The sequence below is a fragment of the Pseudorca crassidens genome, chromosome 2, assembly GCF_039906515.1.
Source record: "Pseudorca crassidens isolate mPseCra1 chromosome 2, mPseCra1.hap1, whole genome shotgun sequence".
In the NCBI taxonomy this organism is placed as follows: Eukaryota; Metazoa; Chordata; class Mammalia; order Artiodactyla; family Delphinidae; genus Pseudorca; species Pseudorca crassidens.
The window spans coordinates 59,979,686-60,002,760 of NC_090297.1; the positions used below are offsets into that span (position 1 = coordinate 59,979,686).

At 33.0% G+C, this 23,075-nt stretch overlaps 1 protein-coding gene across 7 annotated transcripts in view; it reads left to right on the forward strand.

Annotated features, from left to right (window-relative positions):
• The window catches only part of LRRC7 (leucine rich repeat containing 7), a 501,952-nt gene that overhangs the window by 252,291 nt on the left and 226,586 nt on the right, over nucleotides 1-23,075 (forward strand). For all 7 annotated transcript variants that reach the window (XM_067726544.1, XM_067726541.1, XM_067726540.1 and 4 more), the window contains 2 exons: nucleotides 1,828-1,917; nucleotides 5,722-5,778. In XM_067726544.1, the coding sequence (XP_067582645.1) occupies nucleotides 1,828-1,917; nucleotides 5,722-5,778 (147 nt within the window). The remainder of the gene's footprint in view (nucleotides 1-1,827; nucleotides 1,918-5,721; nucleotides 5,779-23,075) is intronic.

Below are 23,075 nucleotides of genomic sequence, written 5' to 3' on the forward strand. Positions count from 1 at the left end.
TTCTCAGGGTATATGCCCAGTGGTAGGATTGCTGGGTCATATGGTAGTTCTATTTTTAGTTTTTTTAAGGAACCTCCATACTATTCTCCATAGTGGCTGTATCAATTTACATTCCCACCAACAGTGCAAGAGGGTTCCCTTTTCTCCACACCTTCTCCAGCATTTATTGTTTGTAGATTTTTAGATGATGGCCATTCTGACTGGTGAGAGATGATACCTCATTGTAGTTTTGACTTGCATTTCTCTAATGATTAGTGATGTTGAGCATTCTTTTGTGTGTTTGTTGGCAATCTGTATATCTTCTTTGGAGAAATGTCTGTTTAGGTCTTCCGCCCATTTTTGGATTGGGCTGTTTGTTTTTTTGATATGGAGTTGCATGAGCTGCTTGTAAATTTTGGAGGTTACTCCTTTGTCAGTTGCTTCATTTGCAAATATTTTCTCCCATTCTGAGGGTTGTCTTTTCATCTTGTTTATGGTTTCCTTTGCTGTGCAAAAGCTTTTAAGTTTCATTAGGTCCCATTTGTTTATTTTTGTTTTTATCTCCATTTCTCCAGGGGGTGGGTCAAAAAGGAACTTGCTGTGATTTATGTATAGAGTGTTCTGCTATACTCTTTTATATACATAAAACATTTCATAACCAAAGATTGGTCAGAGGAAGAGAAACCATGCAATGAAACTCAGATATAGTTTTCCAGGAGTAGGGGGAAGAGCAGGTAGAGTATATTAGAAGTCCAGAAGGAGAGAACAATCAGTGATGGCAACTGTTGCTAGGCAATGTGGGTTACGAAATGAAATGAAGTTAATGGAATTAGGGCTTAAAAGCCTTTGGTGAGTGCAGTTTCAGTAATAGAGTTAGGGTAGATGCCAGAAAGCAATAGCTTGCAGAGTAAAGTAAAAAATAGTGAGTAGAGGCAGCTCTTTAAATAATTTTGTCAGTAAATTCAAGGAAGGAGATAGGTTGGAATTTTAGGGGAAAGCAGATATGAACAGTATTTAGAAGTATTTTGTGAAAGAATATGGTCTTGTCTAAAGCCTAGATAAAGACATTAAAATTTTTAAGTAGAAATTTAATTATTAAAAAATAATATCCTTTTAAGAAAAATCCTGGAGTTAAATCTTTTTGGTAAAACTTACTTAAACATTTCAAATAATTGTTTTATCTAAGTAGTAAGATTTTCCCATAGGATATTTTCTCAACTCTTTTAGTGCTTCTTAAAGTCTTTAGGATTCGGTTTAATTACTGTGACAATGTTTTTATTCAATGCACATGAATTGGATCAATTTGAATTATAATGTACATGTATGTTGGGCCTGCGTTAAAGAAATTATCAGTTAAAGGGACAAAATACTCCTTCCCTTTTCATGTTGGGCAGCTTTAGTCATCATTGTCACAAACTGTAGACAAATTTTAATGATTAACTGAATGAGTAGATAGCATTGCCTGACTATATATGTGAATATGCTATTGAGAAAGAACATTAAATTTAAAATTACAAAACATGTCATACAACTTGAAATTTCCATAAAAATATCTCACTGGTGTGTATAAGTTTAGGGCAACAGTAAGAAATGATGTCTCTGACTTTGGCAATGACATAAATCTCAGCATAGGAAAGCAGTGTGGAGGTGGGTGAATGCCAATTTATTTAAATAACAGGCAAAATTTTCAAGCTGTAACAACATGCTCAGTAAATTCTTCCATTACTGTGATACTGAAGGAGAGTTGAAAATGTATTACACTTCTATTTTTTCTCCTTAGAGATATATTTTTTATTCTGTTTCTATGGCAACATCTATGCAATGACTAAACCTTTAACTCCTTTCTAGACTCCCTGATGGCTTCACACAGCTTCTAAACCTGACCCAGCTCTACCTGAATGATGCCTTTCTTGAATTTCTTCCAGCCAATTTTGGAAGGTAAGAATAAGAAGTTTAAACGATACATTGTCTTTCACTTTAGATAAGTACTGTACCAGCACCAGTAGGTGAGGCTTCAAAAGTGACCATTGGAATTAAAGACACCCTCATTCTTGTCCAGTAAATGAGACCATGTCAATTAATGAAACATTTTGCAAAAAATTAAGTTAGGTCTTTACATGTCATTAATAATCAAATTCCAGATGAATTAAAGAGTTAAATATAAAAAAATAAAATCAGAAATGATCTGGAAAAATATGCACATGGATATTTTTGACTCTTGGGTTGGAAAATGCCTTTATAGCATAGAAACAAAAGAAAATATCATAAATGGATAGATTTGAATTTGTAAAATGCTTTTAAAATAAAATAATATTAGAAAATAGTTTTTAAATTAAGGTAAAACAATAAATAGGAAAATATTTCCACTGAATATGGAAAGTAAATTATATCCTTAACTTATAAAGAATTCTTACAAATGAGTATGAAGTTAAAGTTCTCATTAGAAAAAAATGGGTAAATGACACATACTGGCAGTTCATAATAAATGTACAAATTGGCAACACAAAAAATGTTTATCATCATAAATAATAAAAATAGTACAAATTAATATGACAACAAAGGGGCTTTGTGCTCTAGCATGTTATAAAAAGTGTAAAGTTATTTATAGACCATGAGGAAAGAGATAACCTCACACTGCTGATGAAACTGCAGAATGTTATATACTCCTTGCAGGGCAGTGTGCTTTAAAAGATTTGAAAATATTTACAACCACTGCCTTTGTAATTCATTTCTAGAAATGTATCATATCATCATGTATCACACTAGGATTTATGGACAAGGATGTTTATCATTATTTACAATATGAAGAATATGGAAGCACACATCCATCTAGGAGATTGGTTGAATATATTATGGTACATCCATATGACAATACCATGTAGCAATTTATAATCTTGCCTAGAGGAATATCTATTAATTCCTATGATGTTATGTTCAAAACATATCATAGCTATATATAAACTGTGTTTTCCATACTAATATGAATGTACATGAAATAAAAGACTATTTCCTTGGAAGTGAAATTATGGATGATTTTTATTTTCATCTTTATATTTTCAATGTTTTCTAGATGTTCTAGAGTGAATTTTTTTCTTTCAGTTTTATTGAGGTATAATTGACACAGCACTATATGAGTTTAAAGTATATAACATAGTAATGACAAATTTATTACAAAATAATTAGGACAATAAATTTAGTTAACATCCATTACCTCATATAATTACAAAGAAAAAGTTTTTTGCCTTGTGAAAATTTTTAGAATTTACTCTCTTAGGAGCTTTCAAATATACCATGTGCCATACAGCAGTGTTAACTATAGTAATACTGTTGTGCATTACATCCCTAGTACTTATTTATCTTATAACTGTAAAGTTGTGTCTTTTGACTACCTTCACCCAGTTTCCCCACCCCACCCCCACCTCTAGTAACCACAAATCTGATCTCTTTTTCTATGAGTTTTTTTTTTCTTTTTAGATTTCACATGTAAGCGAGATCACGCAGTATTTGTCTTTCTCTGCCCAACTTATTTCACTCAGCATAATGCCCTCAAGGTCCATCCATGTTGTTGCAAATGGCAGGATTTTCTTCTTTTTTATGGCTTTATATATATATATATATATATATATATATATATATATATATATATATACACACACACACACACACACACACATGCATACATATATATGCACATTTTCTTTATCCATTTATCTGTCAATGGAAACTTTCTTTCCATGTCTTGGCTATTTTAAATATAAAAGATATATCTTGAAAGTTAAGACATTTTAAGTTTATTGTTAACTGCATTTTTCTAAATGATCATCTTTAAAATTGTTCAAATAACTGACTGAGTGTAACTCGACACCAATCTGTTGGCAGAAGCTAATATATGACATTAAGAAGAACCCAGTGGAATAATGAAGTCCCTTAACAGGTAGCAGCCTCCATTTGCATACAGAAATCACCTCGAAAGTTTCTTCCAAATTCCCTTACTTTTGTAGATCATGATTTCACAATACCTATGAATACCATACACTTGGGAAGTTCTGAAAATTCACAGATATTCAAAAGAGCATTTGTCTCGTTTCTAAATGAATTGATACTTCACCATTTGTCCACATAAAGTAGATTTTCCTTCCGGTACTGATGATAACACTACAAATATACCTTTGGTTTATTAAATCAGGAAATGTTTATCTCCCTAAGACACACTTTTGCATTTTGTCCGTTCTTTTTTACCAGTCCTAATATAGGGGAAGAAATTTGGGCAATCAGATAACATAATATCAAAACCCAAACCACTTAGAAATTAGAATTAAATTTTATGTGAATTGTCTGCCAAAAAAATGCTCTATTTTATTATTGTAATCTAAAAAGCTCTATAACTTTCAGCTGAATAATTTAACAAAGAATGTTTTAAGATACTTTCCAAAACCTGAGATTTAGTGCCCCTAAAGGCCAAACTAAGTCATAAAATATTATTACAACAGTACAAATATGAAGATTTGAGATATATAAATGTTTAAGAAACATCTTTAACTAGTGATATACCCATGCTCTGAAGAACTAAATTACTTTATTTCAAATAAAGATTGAGTTATAAGATTAAAATTAAATTGGAAATTTGGTGGAACTCAAAACACAAAGGAAAGGAGAAGAGAACTAGTTGAATATCTAAAAGCACAGTAAATATGGGACCTTGTAGGTGAATTGTATAGTTCAAATAGTGAAATATTCCCACATCACTAAGGATTTGGATAATTCAATTAATATTTGTCCTAAAGTAGCCTCAACTGAGTACATTTTAAAGTTCAGTATAGGCATTAGTAACAATAGCATGTCCCAGATTGCAAACACTAACAAATACTTAAATGTGAAATGCATTTCTAATTACAAATGTTATGCAAGCAACAGAAACTGTGAACACTTCTCATCCCCTTCACAAGATTATTCCAACTCCAGTACTGTCATACGATAGATGTTACTATACATTTTTAAATGTGCATCCACTTGAAATGTTCAGATGTTAATCTCAGAGTCAATTAAATATGGTATATTATAGCACTTTTCCCATTTTTCAATTAAAGAATAGTAATAACCTAACACATACTAAAACTTATGGTGTGCCAGGCATTATGCTTTACATGACATCATTTAATATTCAAAACCCTATAAATTTTGTACTATTATCACATACTCATTATAGATGAGGAAACTGGAGTTATGAGGAGTTAATTAATTTGCCCAGTGTCACACGGCAAAAAACATATAGGATATGAAAGAGTCTGAATATTACCCAGATCTGTCTGATCACAAAGCTCAAGCTTTTAACCTCTATGCTCTATTATTTGTGTTAAAAATTCATTTATTGTCTCTTGAGTGGAAGTATCACCATGTTTCAGTGAATGCAGCATCTAGTATTTAGTAGATATTCAATAATCTGTTGAATGCATACAGTCAAACAACAGTGAATATAATTTTATAAAACATAAGAGACTTAGATGACTTGGTCTCAATGATATCTTTGAAAGAACTTCATTTTTAGGAAAGGGATATTTGTTATTCTCCAATGTTGATGCAACCCTACTCATAACCAATTTGCATAATTCTTAAAAATCTGTAACCATGGTATGTAATGTTTGGACATAGTTGTTTGCATAATAAAGTAACAGTTTACTTTACCATAAGAATATTGTTTTATAGAGAAATATTAAGAAGCAATTTTTAAATTTATTTCTACAGACTTGCCAAATTGCGGATATTGGAGTTAAGAGAAAATCACTTGAAAACTCTACCAAAGTAAGTGGCTGAGTATTTTCTAAATTTGAATTGTGATTTTTCACTAGTAGGAAAAAAACAGCTATTTTTATCTTGGCTATGCTTTGTCATTATGATTGAGTTAATTTTTCTACAATTTTTTTCTAGAAGCTAAAATGTACAGTGTATTATAAGGGATTCATATTAAGAATGTATCTGCTTTGTAAAACTGTGTAATTACAAGTGAAGGTGGGAAGAGTCCATTTAAGATTCTTCTTAAACATAAACACCAGGAAGTTACTGCATTGAAACTTAAGAAACTGACATTTTTATAGCCCCCAAACAATCAACAGTTTCAAAAGGTTCAACCTAATAGAATGTTTAACATTTCAAGTTAATTTATGGTTTGAGATAATTTTCAGTTTTTAAATCAAAAATACACAAAAATATTTCATAAAAATGATTAAAATGTTCTTAGAGATCCTAAAATGATTTGGCAGAAATTTTATATTTATACATTCTTTCAAACTGTACCTTTTTAATAGTCTGTTCAAAATCTGGTTTACATAAAAATACAGAATATTTTTATGTCAAAACTAATCTCCAACATTTTATTCAATGTTTAGTTTAATAAACTTGTTTCATCCTGCTTTGCTTTATTTATGTCTAATGATAGAATTTTGTGCTGTACAGAAAAAAATATCTTTGAAACTCAAAAATTATTTAAAGTGGGGATTTTTTTACTCAAATAAATAATTATGACTTGTATATGCTACAGTTAAAATATTGAAAGTACTATGTTGCTATTTTAACCTTCCTGCAGTATTGCTGAAAAATATTGAGTACAGTGATTAATTTTTGAAACATATCAGCAGGATTTAGAGACCTAAGGATTTGGATAATTCAATTAATATTTGTCCTAAAGTAGCCTCAACTGAGTACATTTTAAAGTTCAGTATAGGCATTAGTAACAATAGCATGTCCCAGATTGCAAACACTAACAAATACTTAAATGTGAAATGCATTTCTAATTACAAATGTTATGCAAGCAACAGAAACTGTGAACACTTCTCATCCCCTTCACAAGATTTTATATTTTATATTTATACATATATATATATATACACATATATATATTTATATTCGTCTGCTGAACCAAAACTTAATTTTATTTTATTTTTTTTATATTCCTTCTCTAAGAAAACTACACTGAATTTCATTGATTTTTTTATATCAATACAATACTCTCAAGTACATTTTGTTACATAGATATGTACGAAAATTCTGTCAGGGCAACATAAAGCTTTCAATAATTATACAGATTTAATTTAAATATATACATATAGATAAAACATCTATTCATTCCTCCATAAGTGGAAGACAAGGAAAGAAAGTGAAAAGGAGGAATGTCACCACATCTGGATACCCTGCACTTTTGAGTGGTCTTTCTCTAAGCCAAAGCACTATGCATAGTCTTGGAAGGCACCTCTTCCACATTGGGGGCACAAACAGAAATGCGAATATGGTTGAAAGTGTTACTTGTTCAGCATTAATCTACTGCAAATGCATTTCCATCCCCCATATTTTAAATGTCTACATTTAAAGTAGAGTGAAAACAAGGCTAATTACACACTAAACTATGGTGAAAGAGCAATTGTCTCCTTCACCTAAACATGAACATTTGGGTCAAAGAGAAAATATTGATTGTGTGGAGGAGAATCCTTTCCCCTCTGCTCTTAAATAACAGTTTTGATATGAAATAAAAAATAAATCTGATACAGGTTGTCAGGTTTTTAAATATGTATTTTTAAAATATAAATTTTAAATATAAAGCCTGACCATAGATGGGTAATATGGACTTTATATGAGATAGATGTGTGAACAGTTCAGAGTAATGAGTAACAGTGCTCATAATTGGTGAATGGGTATTCTGTAGGCTGTGAGACAGTGGCCCAGTATCAAACAGAATTCAAATAAGTAGAATAATATGCATTTACCTTTGTTTGGCATTTTTAAAAATATTTGTAAAGATGTGTGGAAATGACACGGGGTCTCCTTGGTAGACTGTTATATTTGTACAATTTGTATAGCTGTTACAGTTTTTACATTTAAAAAATCTGAAAAATTATTTTCAATCTAGTATGCTTATTTTTTACCTTATAGACAAAAATCAGAAGAACCAAGGGCATGCATTTGTATGGTGAACTTTATCCTAGTTTTGATGTCTATAAAAATGAGAATTGCAGAAAGTTCTGTTGTGAATAAAGATAAACTCTGTTTTTACTATGTATTATATGTAGTACCTTCTGATCACCAATCTATACCTGTAATAGACATATGAGAGCTTTCTACTTCCTTTATTTTTACACTTCTAATGAAAATAAAGGAAGAAAGATAGTTTTATGAAAAACAATTTAACTTTTTAATAATTACTCCAAGAAGAGGTAGCTCATGATTTCCTCATGGACACAAACAAGATGTCAAATCTTTATCAGGTCTTCAGGGATTTTCTCTTCTTTTCATCTTCTGTCTTAAAGTCTAAATGCCTGGCAAGCTATGAAAAATGTAAAAATGTGAAGAATTATGATATAACACATTAAAATGTCTCTTTAAAGTAAACTGGTAGAGACATTTTGATATGTGCAGATTCTAGGACAAATTCTTTCTGTTATTAAATAGAACTTAGTATTATCAATTTTTTCACACTGTTCCTTTCCTAAGGTACACATTTGCTTAAAACTCATTGACACAGTCATTCTTGATTGTGTGTAATAATTGAGGACATTGAATATCTGGAAAAAACTAGATAACCAAAAAGAAAAACCCTTTCACTTCTATGATAAAATTTGTCCTCATAGCAGAATTATCCTCTTAATTAATTTTGAAGGGTAGTCCAAAAATGAGTTTGTTCCCATTTTGGAGCTTTTGCACTATCTGTTTCTCTCTGGAATTCTCTTACCTCAAATCTTTTCAGGCTAGAGCTTCCTTAGGATTCCTATCTTTCTTCAAATGGTGCCTCCTTGGAGGCTTTCCCCGATCACATCATATAAGGTTGCTCCCCCTTAGCCTTTATACCATTTCACTCTTCCGTTTGATTTTTCACACTTATGGTTCTCTAAATTGTATTGACTTTTTGTTTGCTTGGAGATGATCTCCTCAGGAGAACATAAGTTCTGTTCAGAAAAGGAATTTTTTCTGTTTTGTCACTGCTGAATCTCCCATGCCTAAAGCAGTGCCCAGCATATAGGGGAGTACTCAATAAATAAACAAGAATGCTGATATATTGATTCACAATGAGAAATATCTGTCATGTGACCTGGACATTTTGTGTCACTTGATTATTTTTTCCCATAGAAAATAATATAAGATACAAAATATTAAAATAAGATGAGTCTTTGGTGAGCATCATGAAGGCAAAAAGAATAAATGGTTAGTGGATTCTCAATGGCTGATACCTGAGCCCTGAATTTTAAACCTACACACACACACACACACACACACACACTCTCTCTCTCTCTCTCTCTCTCTCTCTCTCTCTGTCTCTCTTCTTCAGGTGGTTTCAAGTTACATATAATAACCAAGTCATGACAATGGAAGAAAATAATTTCAAATTAAGGCAATTAATATTTATAACAACTAAAGAAAGTCCAAAAGTATTATGACTTATTTCTTTGACTTTGTCATTAAAAAGTGATACATTTAGTTAAGAAACATATGTCAAGATGAAAATAAAGGGATAAGATAATATTTTAAAATGAAATTGAGGAACCATTTCCATGGAGGTAACGTAACAACATACAAATGGTTAGTAAAAATGGTGGGTTTTATCTTTAAATAAACATTTTCCATTTTTATGAGAATTTTTCTGAAACCTTAAAGTTAAAATATGGCCTGTCCGTTGATAACGTTATGACTGTGACTTTGTTTCAAATTGAGCCAAAATATGATGTTGTGTAAATTTGTCTGTGATAATTATAAAAATATGAAATAATATGAAGAAAGGAAACACAGGTTAAGCTAATATTAATGTTTATATTTGCCCTGCCACCTGGGAACACAAGGCATGAAATGTGATTCCTCGATCCGCTGTCATAATAGAATAACTAAGAGAGGAAAATTTCAAACATGTTGCAGTGGAATTGCTGGGGAAATATCAATAAGTAAGTAAACCCTGGTGAACAAATCCAAAAAGGGAAAAATGGATGAACTTGGTGGATAAGGAACTCTAAGAGTTGTTAGAAGAAGGGATTCAATTAGAGAAATGATAAGTCTGAAGTAGCAACGACTTCTTTTAGATCCTAGACTGTTTGTGAAGCTGGAAAAAGCTATGGAATCCAGAAACATATTAATTGTAAAATCCGAATTGTCTCTATTTCCAATATATTCATAGCCCATTGTGAGTTTTCACATTTTTATTTTCACCTAGAAGTAGATTTGGCTTTTTATGTAAAATAAGCCTTGTCAAAATACCTAGTATACTATGACAGAGCACCAAATAGAGGGCCCTCTCAATTTTAAAGAACCAAATTTGTTGAGTGGATTATTTTAATCATATAACTGTTTCTAGTATATTCACTCAAAATATAACATTTTATTGAGCAAATTTTCTTTGGGGTTGTTAATTGAATTCTATTTCACTATCATCTATGACAATTTTTGGACTCTCTATAGAAAAAAATCATTAAGGAATAATTGAAAGGAAGACTTTCCAAGTATAAGCATGAATGATACTTTGAAACTTCTAGGCTATGTAAGCTTGAAAACTAGTAAATGATGTATCTATTATTTACATGATTTTATTCCCTGAGCATCATTGCTTTTATTGTGTTCCCCCCCACCCAAAGACAAAGGTTCAGAAACTCTACAGTATTCCCCCTCTGTGAATGTCTAAAGACACACACACAACACACATATATTCACAGAAGGCGCAGAAGCATAGTATGTTATCTGGAAATACTCTAAGAAAAAGATCCCCTTGAATTATAAATATAAATTGAAACCAGAGGTACATTAAAGCACTGTTAATGAGAGACGCTAGATCATGAAAGTTAAGAAAAGACGGAGGGAATGTTTCAGACTGAAGACTAAAGAGGCATTATAACTAAAAGCAGTGTTTCTGAATTGGTTCTTCTGCTATTAAAAAAAAAATTATTGGGACACCTGGCAAAACTTGGGTAGGGTCTGATGATTAGATGGTAGCAATGTATCAATGTTAATTTCCTAATTTGGATGGTTGCTTTGGTTTGGTAGGAGAATGTTCTTGTTTGTAACAAATACACACTAAAGTACTGGGGAATGATGGGACACCAGGTTTGCAATTTACCATCGAGTAGTTCAGAAAAGTTATTTGTATAGTACTTTGAAGCTTTTTATAATTTTTTACATTGTTTCAACATAAAAACTTATTTTAAAAAGCTATTTTCATACAAAAATTCTTTAAACATTTAAAAATAAACACTATTAACACTGAGGAAATTTTCAGCTTTATGTCCGAAATGCTTGTAGATATAGAGGGGCAGGGGAGAGTATATATTTATGTGCTAAAATGCTTAACTATTTATAAAAATGAGAATTTCAGTGATAGAGGTTTTATATATGTGAATAATATATATATTGTGGATTTTTTCCTAACCTGAATGGCAATAAATACTCCATATTCATAATTTCCACTCAAATTTCTGTTTATTTGTAAATAACATGTCTTTAGTTTTCATATAAGTTCATTTATATATTTTTAAATAAGATTACTCTTTAGGCAGACTTACAAAAATATAATGTATTTGTCATGTTTTCTTTTTTAAAACCTCTCTTCCTTTATTATCTATTTTCCTACCAGTTATCATTGTCAGCATAATGAAGAAAAAGTCATAAAGTAATATGTATTCTAAACTGGACAGCTGTGACTAAGTCATTTTCTATTCTCATTTCAGTGTCCTATTAATGAATTTATCTCATTTGGCATTACTGTACTGGTTGCTACAATGAAATACATCAATAGTTTCCTTAGTGCTATTGTAACAAAAAATTCCTTTGTCAGGCACAGCTTACAGAATAGCTTTTTGATGTTTCTATTAACTGTTTTTGTGACTGTAATACATAACTGAATACAGTGTGTTTTTATAATGGTACTACCTTAGGCTTTTACGAATGAATATCAATTTACAAGGTATGATATTTTGTTACACCCACGGTACCCTCCCATTCTGGGTTTTCTTTATCGAAGGTGATAATGTGACAAGCTAGCTAATCAAGGGTAACCGTATTAGTGGATTAGAGAATTGCACTTAGAACTAGGATTTTTTTTCACTTCTTCTCACAGGGTCTTATATTTTAAATTCAACTGAAATAAGTGATAATTATGACATGTTATATTTAAAAGCATTCAACAATTATAATGCATTCTAACAATATAATTATTAGATTCCCTTTTAAATGATCAAACATATGCTTTCCAAGGATTCACAAAAGAGTGTGAGCTCCCTAACATGTGAGCTAATTATATTTCTTTTTATCCTTGTATTTTCAACATAAAATTAAGATTGAGAATATTATGGTTAGCTAAGGTTGTGTCGATGCAGTGAGGAGTTAGGGGGAGGGCACAAAAACCACATAAAACCATGGGATCAAATTGCTCTTTTCAGAATACTTCAATCAATAGCCACTCTGATCCCTGATGATTAAATTTACCAAAAGATGAAAACGACCTGGTATAATAGCGAGATTGAAAGTGCTATGACTTCAGTTTCATAAGCTCTCAAGGCTTAGTCTCTCATGGAACAATTAGCCTATACTTAGTTCTATTTCACCTAAGAAGAGCCAGAATGTACTTGAATGAGGGTATACTTTGCAGTCAGACAAACCTGGACTTGTATTCAGGCCCTTGCTTCTTGTTTATGAATTATTTAACTTCTTTGAACTTCAGTGTCTTTATTTTAAAAGAATATTGGGTGGTCATTGCCTTCTTTAAACTGTGAAATATATTTTGCATAATAGTGGATAAAAATGAGTCATGATTATTTAGAACCAGAAAAGCATTTAAACAAAAGTGTGTTCTATGGTACTTAGACAACTTAAAAGCATTCAAGGAAAGATTAGCATAAATGAGACGAAAAGACAACCCTCAGAATGGGAGAAAATATTTACAAATGAAGCTACTAATCAATTCTTAAAGACTATTTTTTTTTTCTTTTTAAGGTTTGTAGTTTCTTTGGGTGAATTGAACTCAGATCGTAAAAGACATGATAAAAAAATAAATAAAAACTCTCAACAAGAACTGAGAGGAACATATTCAACATTTGCAGATTTCCAAATTCAAACAATGTAATGTGGATGGTTGCTCTCCCCTCTATGAAAAAATGTAGTATCTTTACTAAAGATATAATATATTCTGAACTTTACATTAGTGTTGATCTTGGTCTCAGAGTCTTGTAAAAATATACAAAGACACAAAGGACCTAGCTAACAGACTACTCCTGTGGTCTCAGATATGGTGAATTGCACACATTTACTTGATTTCAAATTCCATATTCCAATAGCCAGAACTCAGATGGACTATTCACCACATATCAAACCTGAAATCTCCTTCATCTCTCTTCTCCACTCACCACTCCAAGAAAAACCAAATCAAACCAAACCAAACCAAACAGAAATCCCAGGCATCTTATTATATGCAGCCTAGTGACAGTACCATCCACCTAATTACAGAAATTAGAAATCTCAATTCTATTTTCCTCTCCTACTACCCCCAAATCCTCTGTCCATCAACTTATGCCACATCTAAACACTCTTCTCTACTTTCTGTCATTGCCCTACTTGAGGTCTTTAATATTACCTGTTTTAGCCTGCAGTAACTCATTCTTCCTATCTCCTCCATTGGAATCTGTCTCCTTATTCTTGTCAGAGTGAGCTTTCTTACTAAAATACACCATGACACATGTCAATGTAAAAACAATGACTGCCCACAGCTTGCAGAAGACAAACATGTCAAGACACTTCACAGCTTAGAGTCAACATTTCCAGTGTCATTATCTTTCAACATTCACCATCCCACAGGGTGTCTCTGCTATATACAGTATACAATGCACCTTTGTATCTCCAAGCATCTTTCTTAGAACCTTCCCTTTTTCTCTCTGAAAAACTTCAAATCATCCCTTAATTTTCCCATCACTTTTGCTGTGAAATTAGCCATGGATTCTGCTTTCAGAGTGGTAGCTTAGAAACTCTGCTAGAGTGTTTTCAAGGCAGAGTTTCGCAGGAATTTTGATCTGATTATAGTTTGACTCAGGAATCTAATAAGCTTCATTTTGTGAGAGATTTTTTTTTGTCATATTGACTATGTTATTTGAAGCTCCAACCCCACAGTCCAACTCCCAAGGAAGCAACTGCTGAGCAGCATGCTTTTTTCTTTCCAATTACTAATTTTGGGATGGAACAGTTTCAGCAACAGTGGACACTCAAGAGGAAATGGTGAATTGATTTTCACTAAGGTCCTTCTCTGGTATTTTAGAAAGTGCATGAAAAAACTAATCATTAGGAGATATGTTTTATTTCAGCATTTGAAAAGCTTTCCCTGCCACCTGTTTTGATTTTCACTTTTAAAAGACTCTTGATGAGTAAACAACAAACTATTACTCATAATTGCCTCAATAGGACACATGAAAACAAGTGAAATATATCTAACTCTCCATAGATTTTCTGCTTTCTTCGTTCTTCTGCTCTTCTCGCTATTCAAGGCAGGGTTAATTCAGGTCTTTCAATATGCAAAATACATCCTAAAAAAGCTTGATTTCCTGCTGAACAGATGAAAGAGAAATATTTCTAAGTTGCTATAGTTTTCCACAGTTTCTGTGACATTTAAGATCAATACCTGAGCAATATTAAAAATAAACATTCACATAAGATACTAACTTCCTGACATTAATTTCCTTGAATGTATATTTTGCATTTCCTTTTAGTAATATGAGATTTTAGTTTGCCCTTTTATGGCTTTAAAAAACTGTGAATTCTTCCTTGCCAAACTTCCTATTCCATTATGTTTAGTTTTACATTATCTATATTCAAAATTATCCCAAACTTTTACCTAACTACACTGTATTTCTATTCATTTTCTCTTTATAGTTAAACTTAATTCAGTACATTAAAAGTACTTCTGTTAACATTTAGTACATAATAACAATCTTTTCTAGTTATAAAGTAAATGCTGTATAATTTTATAAGTAAGATTAGAAATAAAATTAATCAGATTAAAGCACTGTGACTCTTATCAAGAATTAGCTGTTCAGATTTATGTTTGTTCTATAAAGATGGGGTAGAAAATATGCTACATGAAGTGGTTAAAAAGTAAGAATAACACATCTCTATTAAGAAATGTTCAATAGCAACTTAGATAAATAAATTGTGTGTTTAAGTTACATTAAAGTTATTGACTCTTCTGATTATCATAAAACATTTCTAAATTAAACAGATTCCTAGAGGCAAAAGCTTTATTTTGATTAAGTATCTCATGAAATTTTAAAAACAAAAGTTAAAACATTTCTTATACTAAATAGAATCTTAAAGGGCATCTCTTTAAATATTACATCCAACTAAGTAGAAATACATTTTAAAATATACTTAACATACTTTAGTTTTATAAAAGGAAGATCTCATAACTCAAGGTTTTATTTAAGACAAAATTTAAAATCTTTGGCTTCCCATTCCTTTACAATAATGTGCAAACCACTAAACATGGCATTCAAGACCCTTCACAGCTTGACCCCCAAGTTCCCTCCAATTACTCCCCACTTAATCCCCTAAATATGACTTGCAGGTTTGTGCCTCTGTACACTTACCAATAAATTCTCACTTCATATAATGAACAAGTCAGTTTAAACTTTAATTGAGTATGTACCTAACATGTGTCGGACACTATTGTACGTGCTAGAGGATATGACAATATGACAATGAACAATAAAGACAGATTCTCTTTTCTTCAAAGACTTTCAAGTCTAATTAAGGGAGACAGACGACAAACACATAAACAAATAAGTGAATAAGACAAGCAATTGCTATAACGAAAACAGGATGATGTTATAGGAAGTGATTGGATTTGGGGGGTATTTTTGCTTAATTGGTTGAGTGTTGGTTTTTGGATTTTTTTTATTCTTTGTTTTTTGGCTAGGCTGGTCAGAAAAGACCTTTATGAAAAGGTGGGCTTTGCACGATTTAAATGATGAGAGTAATACGAAGTTCTAGAGGAAGAGCAAAAGCAACAACAAGGAACAGCAGGTGTAAAAACACTTGTGATGGGAGCAAGCCTGATGTGTCAGGAGCAAAAAGGCCAGTGTATCCAGAACATAAAGAGCACAAAGTGAAGGAGTATGAGACGAGGTTGGAGAGACAGGTGGGGCAAAATGATGACGTGCCTTGTGAACTATGTTTGGAAATTAAGACTATTTTCTAATTGTAATGAAAAGCCCTTTGAGCATTTGAGCAAGGGAGAAGTGTGATTTGACCAAACCTTTACAAAGATCTGTCTGGCCACTCTGCAGAGAAGAGGTTCTAGGTGGACAAAACTGAAAAGACACCAATTAGGAGATGATTGCCATAGTGTAGAAAAGAAATGACAGTAGCTTTGCCTAGGATTGTACTCTGGAGGTGGTAAGTGGTCAGATTTGGGATCCATTTGGAAGTGGAACCTTGCTGATGAAAAGAATCTGTGGTGATAGGAAAAGTTAAGTATTTAAGGAGGAATTAAGGAGCATTCCCAAAGATTGGGTTTGACTAACAAGGTGACTGGTGGCATAATTTCCTGTTGTAGAGAAAATTTGAAGAGGAGCAGATGTGGGGAATCGGAAGTTTGATCTCGGCAAAGAAAAGTTGGAGATGCCTATTAGAACATCAAGTGTAGGCAGTGGAATACATAAACCATATGCTCAGGAAGATAGGGATGTAAATTTAAGAGTTATCACACTATAGATGATATTTAAAAATAAGACATTGGTCGAGTTAACCAATTGAGAGTATAAATAGAGAAGAATTGAGGACCCAGAATTAAGCCTAGGACACTTTAATATTCATAGTTTAAGTATGGAAGGGGATTCTACAGAAGATCCTCAGAGTGAACACCCAGAGAGTTAAGAAGGAAACCACATGTAGGAAGTGCCACAGAAGTCTAGAAAAAAGAGGGAGGGAGGAGTCAATTGTATCAAACACTAGTATGATGGGAACAGAAAACTGAGCATTGGCATTAGCAAGATCTAGGTCATTGATGAGAGCTTGGTAAGAGCTATTTCAGTAATACATTATGTGCAGCCTCACTGGAGTGGTTGAGGAGAGAGTAGGGATTAGCAAAAGAAGATAACAAGTACAGATGGTTCCTTCAAGGAGTTTAGTTGCAGAATGAACAGTGAAAAGGTAGCAGTTACTGGATGGGAGTATGGTGTCAGGAAAAGGATTTGTTAAGAAGGATAATATTAAAGCATATTTGCAAGATGACGGGAATGATTCAGTAGAAACAAAAGAATTAATAATGCAGGAGAGAAGGAAAATAACTACAAGACCAAATGCTTGAGGAAGTGAGGGAATGGGATGCAGAGCACAAGTGGAGGAAGTGGCCGTAGAAGCAAGGATGCTTCTCACATGGAAACATAAGGATCCTAGAGAAAATAGATATAAATATAGATAGATTGATGGCTTGGGAGTGGAAAGAACATTCTCAACCAATTGCTTTGATTTTCTCTATGAGGCATGAAGAAGAGTCATCACCTGAGATGGAGTAGGGAATAATGGAGATTTGAGGAGGTGAGAGAAAGTGTGAAAGATAAGTGTCTTAGAGAATGGGAAAGCGAATACACTAAGGCAGTGTCATAGAATCATCTGGCAGTGTTGACTGTCCATTTGAAATTTAAGGTTATATATGGGAAAGAAGTCCATTCAGGAAAGTTGAGCAGACTTCAGAAAGTCAGTTACGTTGCTGCAGTTTTAGAAGGAGACAGCTGGCTTGGTTTACCAGGCATGCCAGATGGAGGAGAGGGGCAAGGGAACGTGTTTACAGAAGAGTGACTGGTATCTGGGGCTACAGAATCCAAGATGGAGGATGGAAGTAACTGAGGATATTAAAGGGTCAGAAGAAATGTCTTATTTGCCCTTCTCTCTTTTTTGATATACTATGAATCTTTAAAGTACAGTGCAAATGCCACTTTCTCTATAAAGTGTCTCCTGACACTGCAGGCACAAGTAATTATTCCTTCCACTTTGCTACCACAGCATTTTGTACATGTCTCTACGATAGCCTTTATTACGTTATATTGGATTTGTTGCCTATGAGTATATCCCCAAGAAGACTGTAAGCTTTTAAAGGAAAGAACTATAACTTATTTATCTTTCTATTGGCAACAAAGCGGAGCATAAGGAAGGTTTTCAGACAACATTTGATGAATGAAGGCAGGCAGTGTAACATGGAAAGAAGTGTTTTAGTTCCTCAAACATTGCCAAGCATTCAGTGGGCACCTGGTGTATAGCTGATTGATTGTAAGAACCAGAAATTAATAGAAAGTTAAACTCTGTGATATTTTCTCATTAAATAATTTGTCCACTGCAGCTGGCTCTTGATTATTGAAAAATTAAGTCACGCATAAGGCTCATTGTTTTTCTTTCTTTTTATTTCACTCGCATACATTTTAGTCATCCCACTCATCCTTACCCTTGAAGAGAGTACACTACAGATGTCAAGTTGGTGTTGCTATACTTTGTCTTTAAGAAAATATTAGCAATGTAGCTGCCAAGGGGGCGGGTGTGGTTGGGGAGGGATGGAATGGGAGTTTGGGGTTAACAGATGCAAACTATTATATAGAACGGATAAATAGCAAGGTCCTACTGTATAGCACAGGGAACTATATTCAATATCCTGTGATAAACCATAATGGAGAACAATATAAAAAAAAATGTAGGGCAATTCCCTGGTGGTCCAGTGGTTAGGACTCCACACTTTCACTGCTGAGGGTGTGGGTTCAATCCCTGGCCAGGGAACTAACATCCCACAGAATGTATATGAATGTATAAGAATGTATATGTATGTATAACTGAATCACTTTGCTGTACAGCAGAAATTAACACAACATTGTAAATCAACTATACGTTAATGAAAAAAATGTTAGCAATATAAAGGTATGGCTTAAACTGACACTGTTAGTTACACATGGACTTTATTTACTTTCTTGGATTAGTTAATCAATGTGTTATCTACTTTAATTTAAAAAATAAATATCATCTCTGGGTATATTCTTTGATTATGTTTCTTTATAAGAAAATTTATTATAGTACTCTTTATATGGAATGAATTTCCATGGCATTATATAAAATGAAAATGTGTTCTAAAGAAAGAGATAAGGAAGGTACAGTGTACTGTGAGGCAATATGACCTCTTCTAGGTGGCCAAATGTTGTTGCTTGGGAAGCAAACCATTTAAAACACTTTGTACCAGAATATCCATAAAGTAATTATAATTTTCTATAGACGTAGTTTACCAAAGTTTCTGTAGCTTATCAAATGCATTTTGCTTGGAAATGTTTACAAAATCTTTAAATCATCCCTGATACCCACATACAGCTACTACACACCCCCTTGATGAGACTGCTATTATGAACAATAAAGCACAACAAAGAAAGAACACTAATAGATGATACACAGTGTGATCGTTGTAGTGAAGGAACCATTATTTGGTGGTCTGTGATCTATCTGAAATTTTAAGATAAGCCACATTTTAATGGAATTCTGTTCTCCTTGAATTATCATTAAGAAATTAGCACCTTTTATTTTTTCCTTTTAGATAAAATTCCTGACAAGAAATTTTGCATTTAAAAGTATTTGGACTATCATAGGAAGAAGTATGTTGAAAAAGTCCAATCCAAGATGAAAGCAAAACTGAAACTCAGCAAACTGTGGGAGAAAATAGATGAGAAATATGAATTCAATTGATTTGGGCAAGGGATAGATGTTACCTTTTATAGTAACAGTGGGAAACCTGAAATTCTTGTTTCAGGTGTAGTTCAGTAACATATAATATTTTGTATGTTTTCTATCAACTATAATGGCTAACATTCAATATTGGTTCATGAATAAAATTTACCCCCTTATAAACTCTGGCAGACATTCCATTTATAAGGTTTTGGATAGATGATACAAAATCCTGTTAAACAATTTGATTGTGTTTGCTATTCTTATTCTACCTGAGAAGTATTAAATAGGTAAATCTGGCTTATTTTTAAGTTGAAAACTTGAATGTAATTATAACAAGGATAATTAACTTCCCGAAAATTTCTTCTGAAAAAGTATTTTTCTGTTACTTTTCTCTATTTGCATTTTCAAACAAAAATTCATACTGATTTTCCCTCTGTGACTACTAAACAAGTAAGATTAAATAAGAACAGAATTTTTGGTATATCATAAACTGTTTTTTAATCATCATACTTGGGGTGGCCTGATGCAAAGGGAATCCAGAAATCTTTATTAATCTCACACATAATGAAGTTACTGCTTGAAAATTATGTAATAAAAAATAAGTATTGTTTTGAAAAAAACAACTGTTAGATGAGCTGTTCCAACAGGTTAATAGTTAAATTAAAAATATTCTTTTAAAATCGAATTCAAATTTCCAGAATATACCAATATGCTTTAAAAATCAAAAATTCAATTGGTGATTGTTTGGGGGTTTACAGAATAAAATCTGGAATATTTTTTCTTAACTCAACCTGTGGTTCCCTGCCTTCGTCAAGAGAAGGAAACCATCATGGCCAAGAGAAGGGGTCTTGGGCTCTACAGGACAAACATGAATTGAAATCTCTTTCACACCTTAGTACTGTGTGCCTTAGAGCAAGTGACTTATCTTCTTTCAACTTCAGTTTCCCACATATATCATGTACTTAGGCACTGTAGATAATACTACATATATATTATACCAAATAATGTTTACCTGCAGTGGATGCATAATAAATGGTTCTTAAGCTTGCAGAGGGAGGGAACAAAAAGGAAGCCAAGAGAAGCTTCTCAGAGGGACTCAAATATTCAGCAGTCCTTGCTCAAGATAAAAAGAAATTCATAGAGAAGGGGGCTATACCCATGCGGGCTACACAGTATTACCATTCTAGATGGGCTCTCCGGATGTTCTCTTTTCTCCTTTTTCTTTCACCCTTTGAATTGGGAATTTTGAGAGTGCCTCTGGGTTCCAAGTTTACTACTTCTGTTCCTGCTTTGTCTGCTGTACCTCACACTGGCAGTTACACAGCAGGATCCAGATAGCCACTGCTCAGGAAGCCAAAATACTGGTATTAGAATCACCCACTCTGGCCCACTAAACCATGAGTCATAACATATTTGCACTAAATTGCCATGGCAAAAGTGCCCGTTTTGCATTTCCTGTTTTCTCTGACCTCTAGTTCCTGAGAACTGTCCTCTGAGTCCTTTTACCTTATTTATCATAGTAACCTCCTCAATGCCTAGCATCCTACCTTGCACAAAGGTAAACAATCAGTCAATTATTGTTGAATAAATGAAGAAATAAATGTCATTTGTTTTCAGAGAATTCATATTTATCTTGGAATCAGACGGCATAACCAGAAGGCAATACACCTACAGCATAATTGCAACCCGGCAATATTGTATGTGCACTACTGTACACCACACTCCAAATCAGACATTATGTGTCCCATATTCATATGCTGAAATCTGGCAGATTTACTCAAGTCAAAACAATTAATCAAAGCCTTGATCTTTAATGTGACTGAAGAAAGATCTTTATTTATAGAAACAATCTTAGAAACACATCAAATTATTATCTTTTGTTCACATAGTGGATAATGAAAAGATGTATATTTTGTTATTTGCTGATATTTATATACATTTTACAATTTTAAAGTCAAGTATTCACCTTTCTTTGTTATTTCCATACTTACTTGATAGTAAATAGGTTAAGATCTGCTATGTTTTCAAAATGTTCTTGTCTTAGATAAAAACAATACAATTTCCTGAATATCCATGAAGATCATATAAAGATAAATTCAAAATCCTTAGAATTATTTCCAGCCAATTTAGAAAAGTTGTTCTTAACCAGAATGCTGTGGTACATGAGAACCCCATCAACACTTCACATACATGCCAAATTCCAATTAACATTTAAATGTTGTTTTTGCTTTGCCTTGTTCAGGTCCATGACCTGCTATAACAAGTTCCAGTTCAGGTAAAGGCAGTGAGCAGTATTATTCAAACAGCCAAATCGTATATAAGGATGAACAGGAATAATTTAACATTCTGGTTGTTTTCATAAATATTGTATGATATTGTTATACTCTCATAGCTATTGCATTGAATCAGTGCTGATTTGTTTAATGTTGCCATGAATCTTTTAATGCATTCAAAACATGCCACCGCAACTCATAGTATGAGAAAACCTACAGAGAACACACAAAAATGTGAGAATTTCTGCCTAAAACAACCCACTTGAATTTATGAAAACTTAGGAAGTATTTTTATATGTTTGACTTGTTTTAATAATCCAATTCTTCCCTAATGCACCTGTTTTCTTCGTGATTCTTCCTGTTAAGCAAGGGCAATAGATAATCACTGGTGGTGAGGAAAATATTTAGCAAAGGCTCTTCTTACTGATTCTGTGACATACAAAGAATAGAGTCGGGCTTCCCTGGTGGCGCAGTGGTTGAGAGTCCGCCTGCCGATGCAGGGGACACGGGTTCGTGCCCCGGTCCGGGAAGATCCCACATGCTGTGGAGCGGCTAGGCCCGTGAGCCATGGCTGCTGGGCCTGCGCGTGTGGAGCCTGTGCTCCGCAACGGGAGAGACCACAACAGTGAGAGGCCCGCGTACAGCAAAAAAAAAAAAAAAAAAAATAGCGTCATTTGAATAATGATCCTGCTGCACATAGCTTTCTTTAAAGAGTCAAGATAACTTACTGTTGTTTTTTATAAGAAGACTATAACTTTTTTCAATCAAGACATGCACAAAACACAGTTTAGTTGAGCTTCTGTGTTGGCATACAACGAAAAGCCTCTTTATACACAAATAAGAACGGTAAAATTTGGATTGTATTCATATTCCAATCAGGTGTTTAATTTAAAAAAATGGGACTAATGAGGCAATCAAGGACAAACTTTCTGTAAAGATCTGGAAAGGGTTAAGTTGAAGGAAATAGGTTTTACAATGATAAATTGCCACTCTTAACCCTAGGTAACTGATCAGGAAATGAATGTCGTTATTCACAAACAAAAATAAGCTCCCCTTCTTCCGCCAAAAGAGTTTTCCCAGATCAACCCATACACAAATCCATTGCTTCACATACAACCCATATTATTG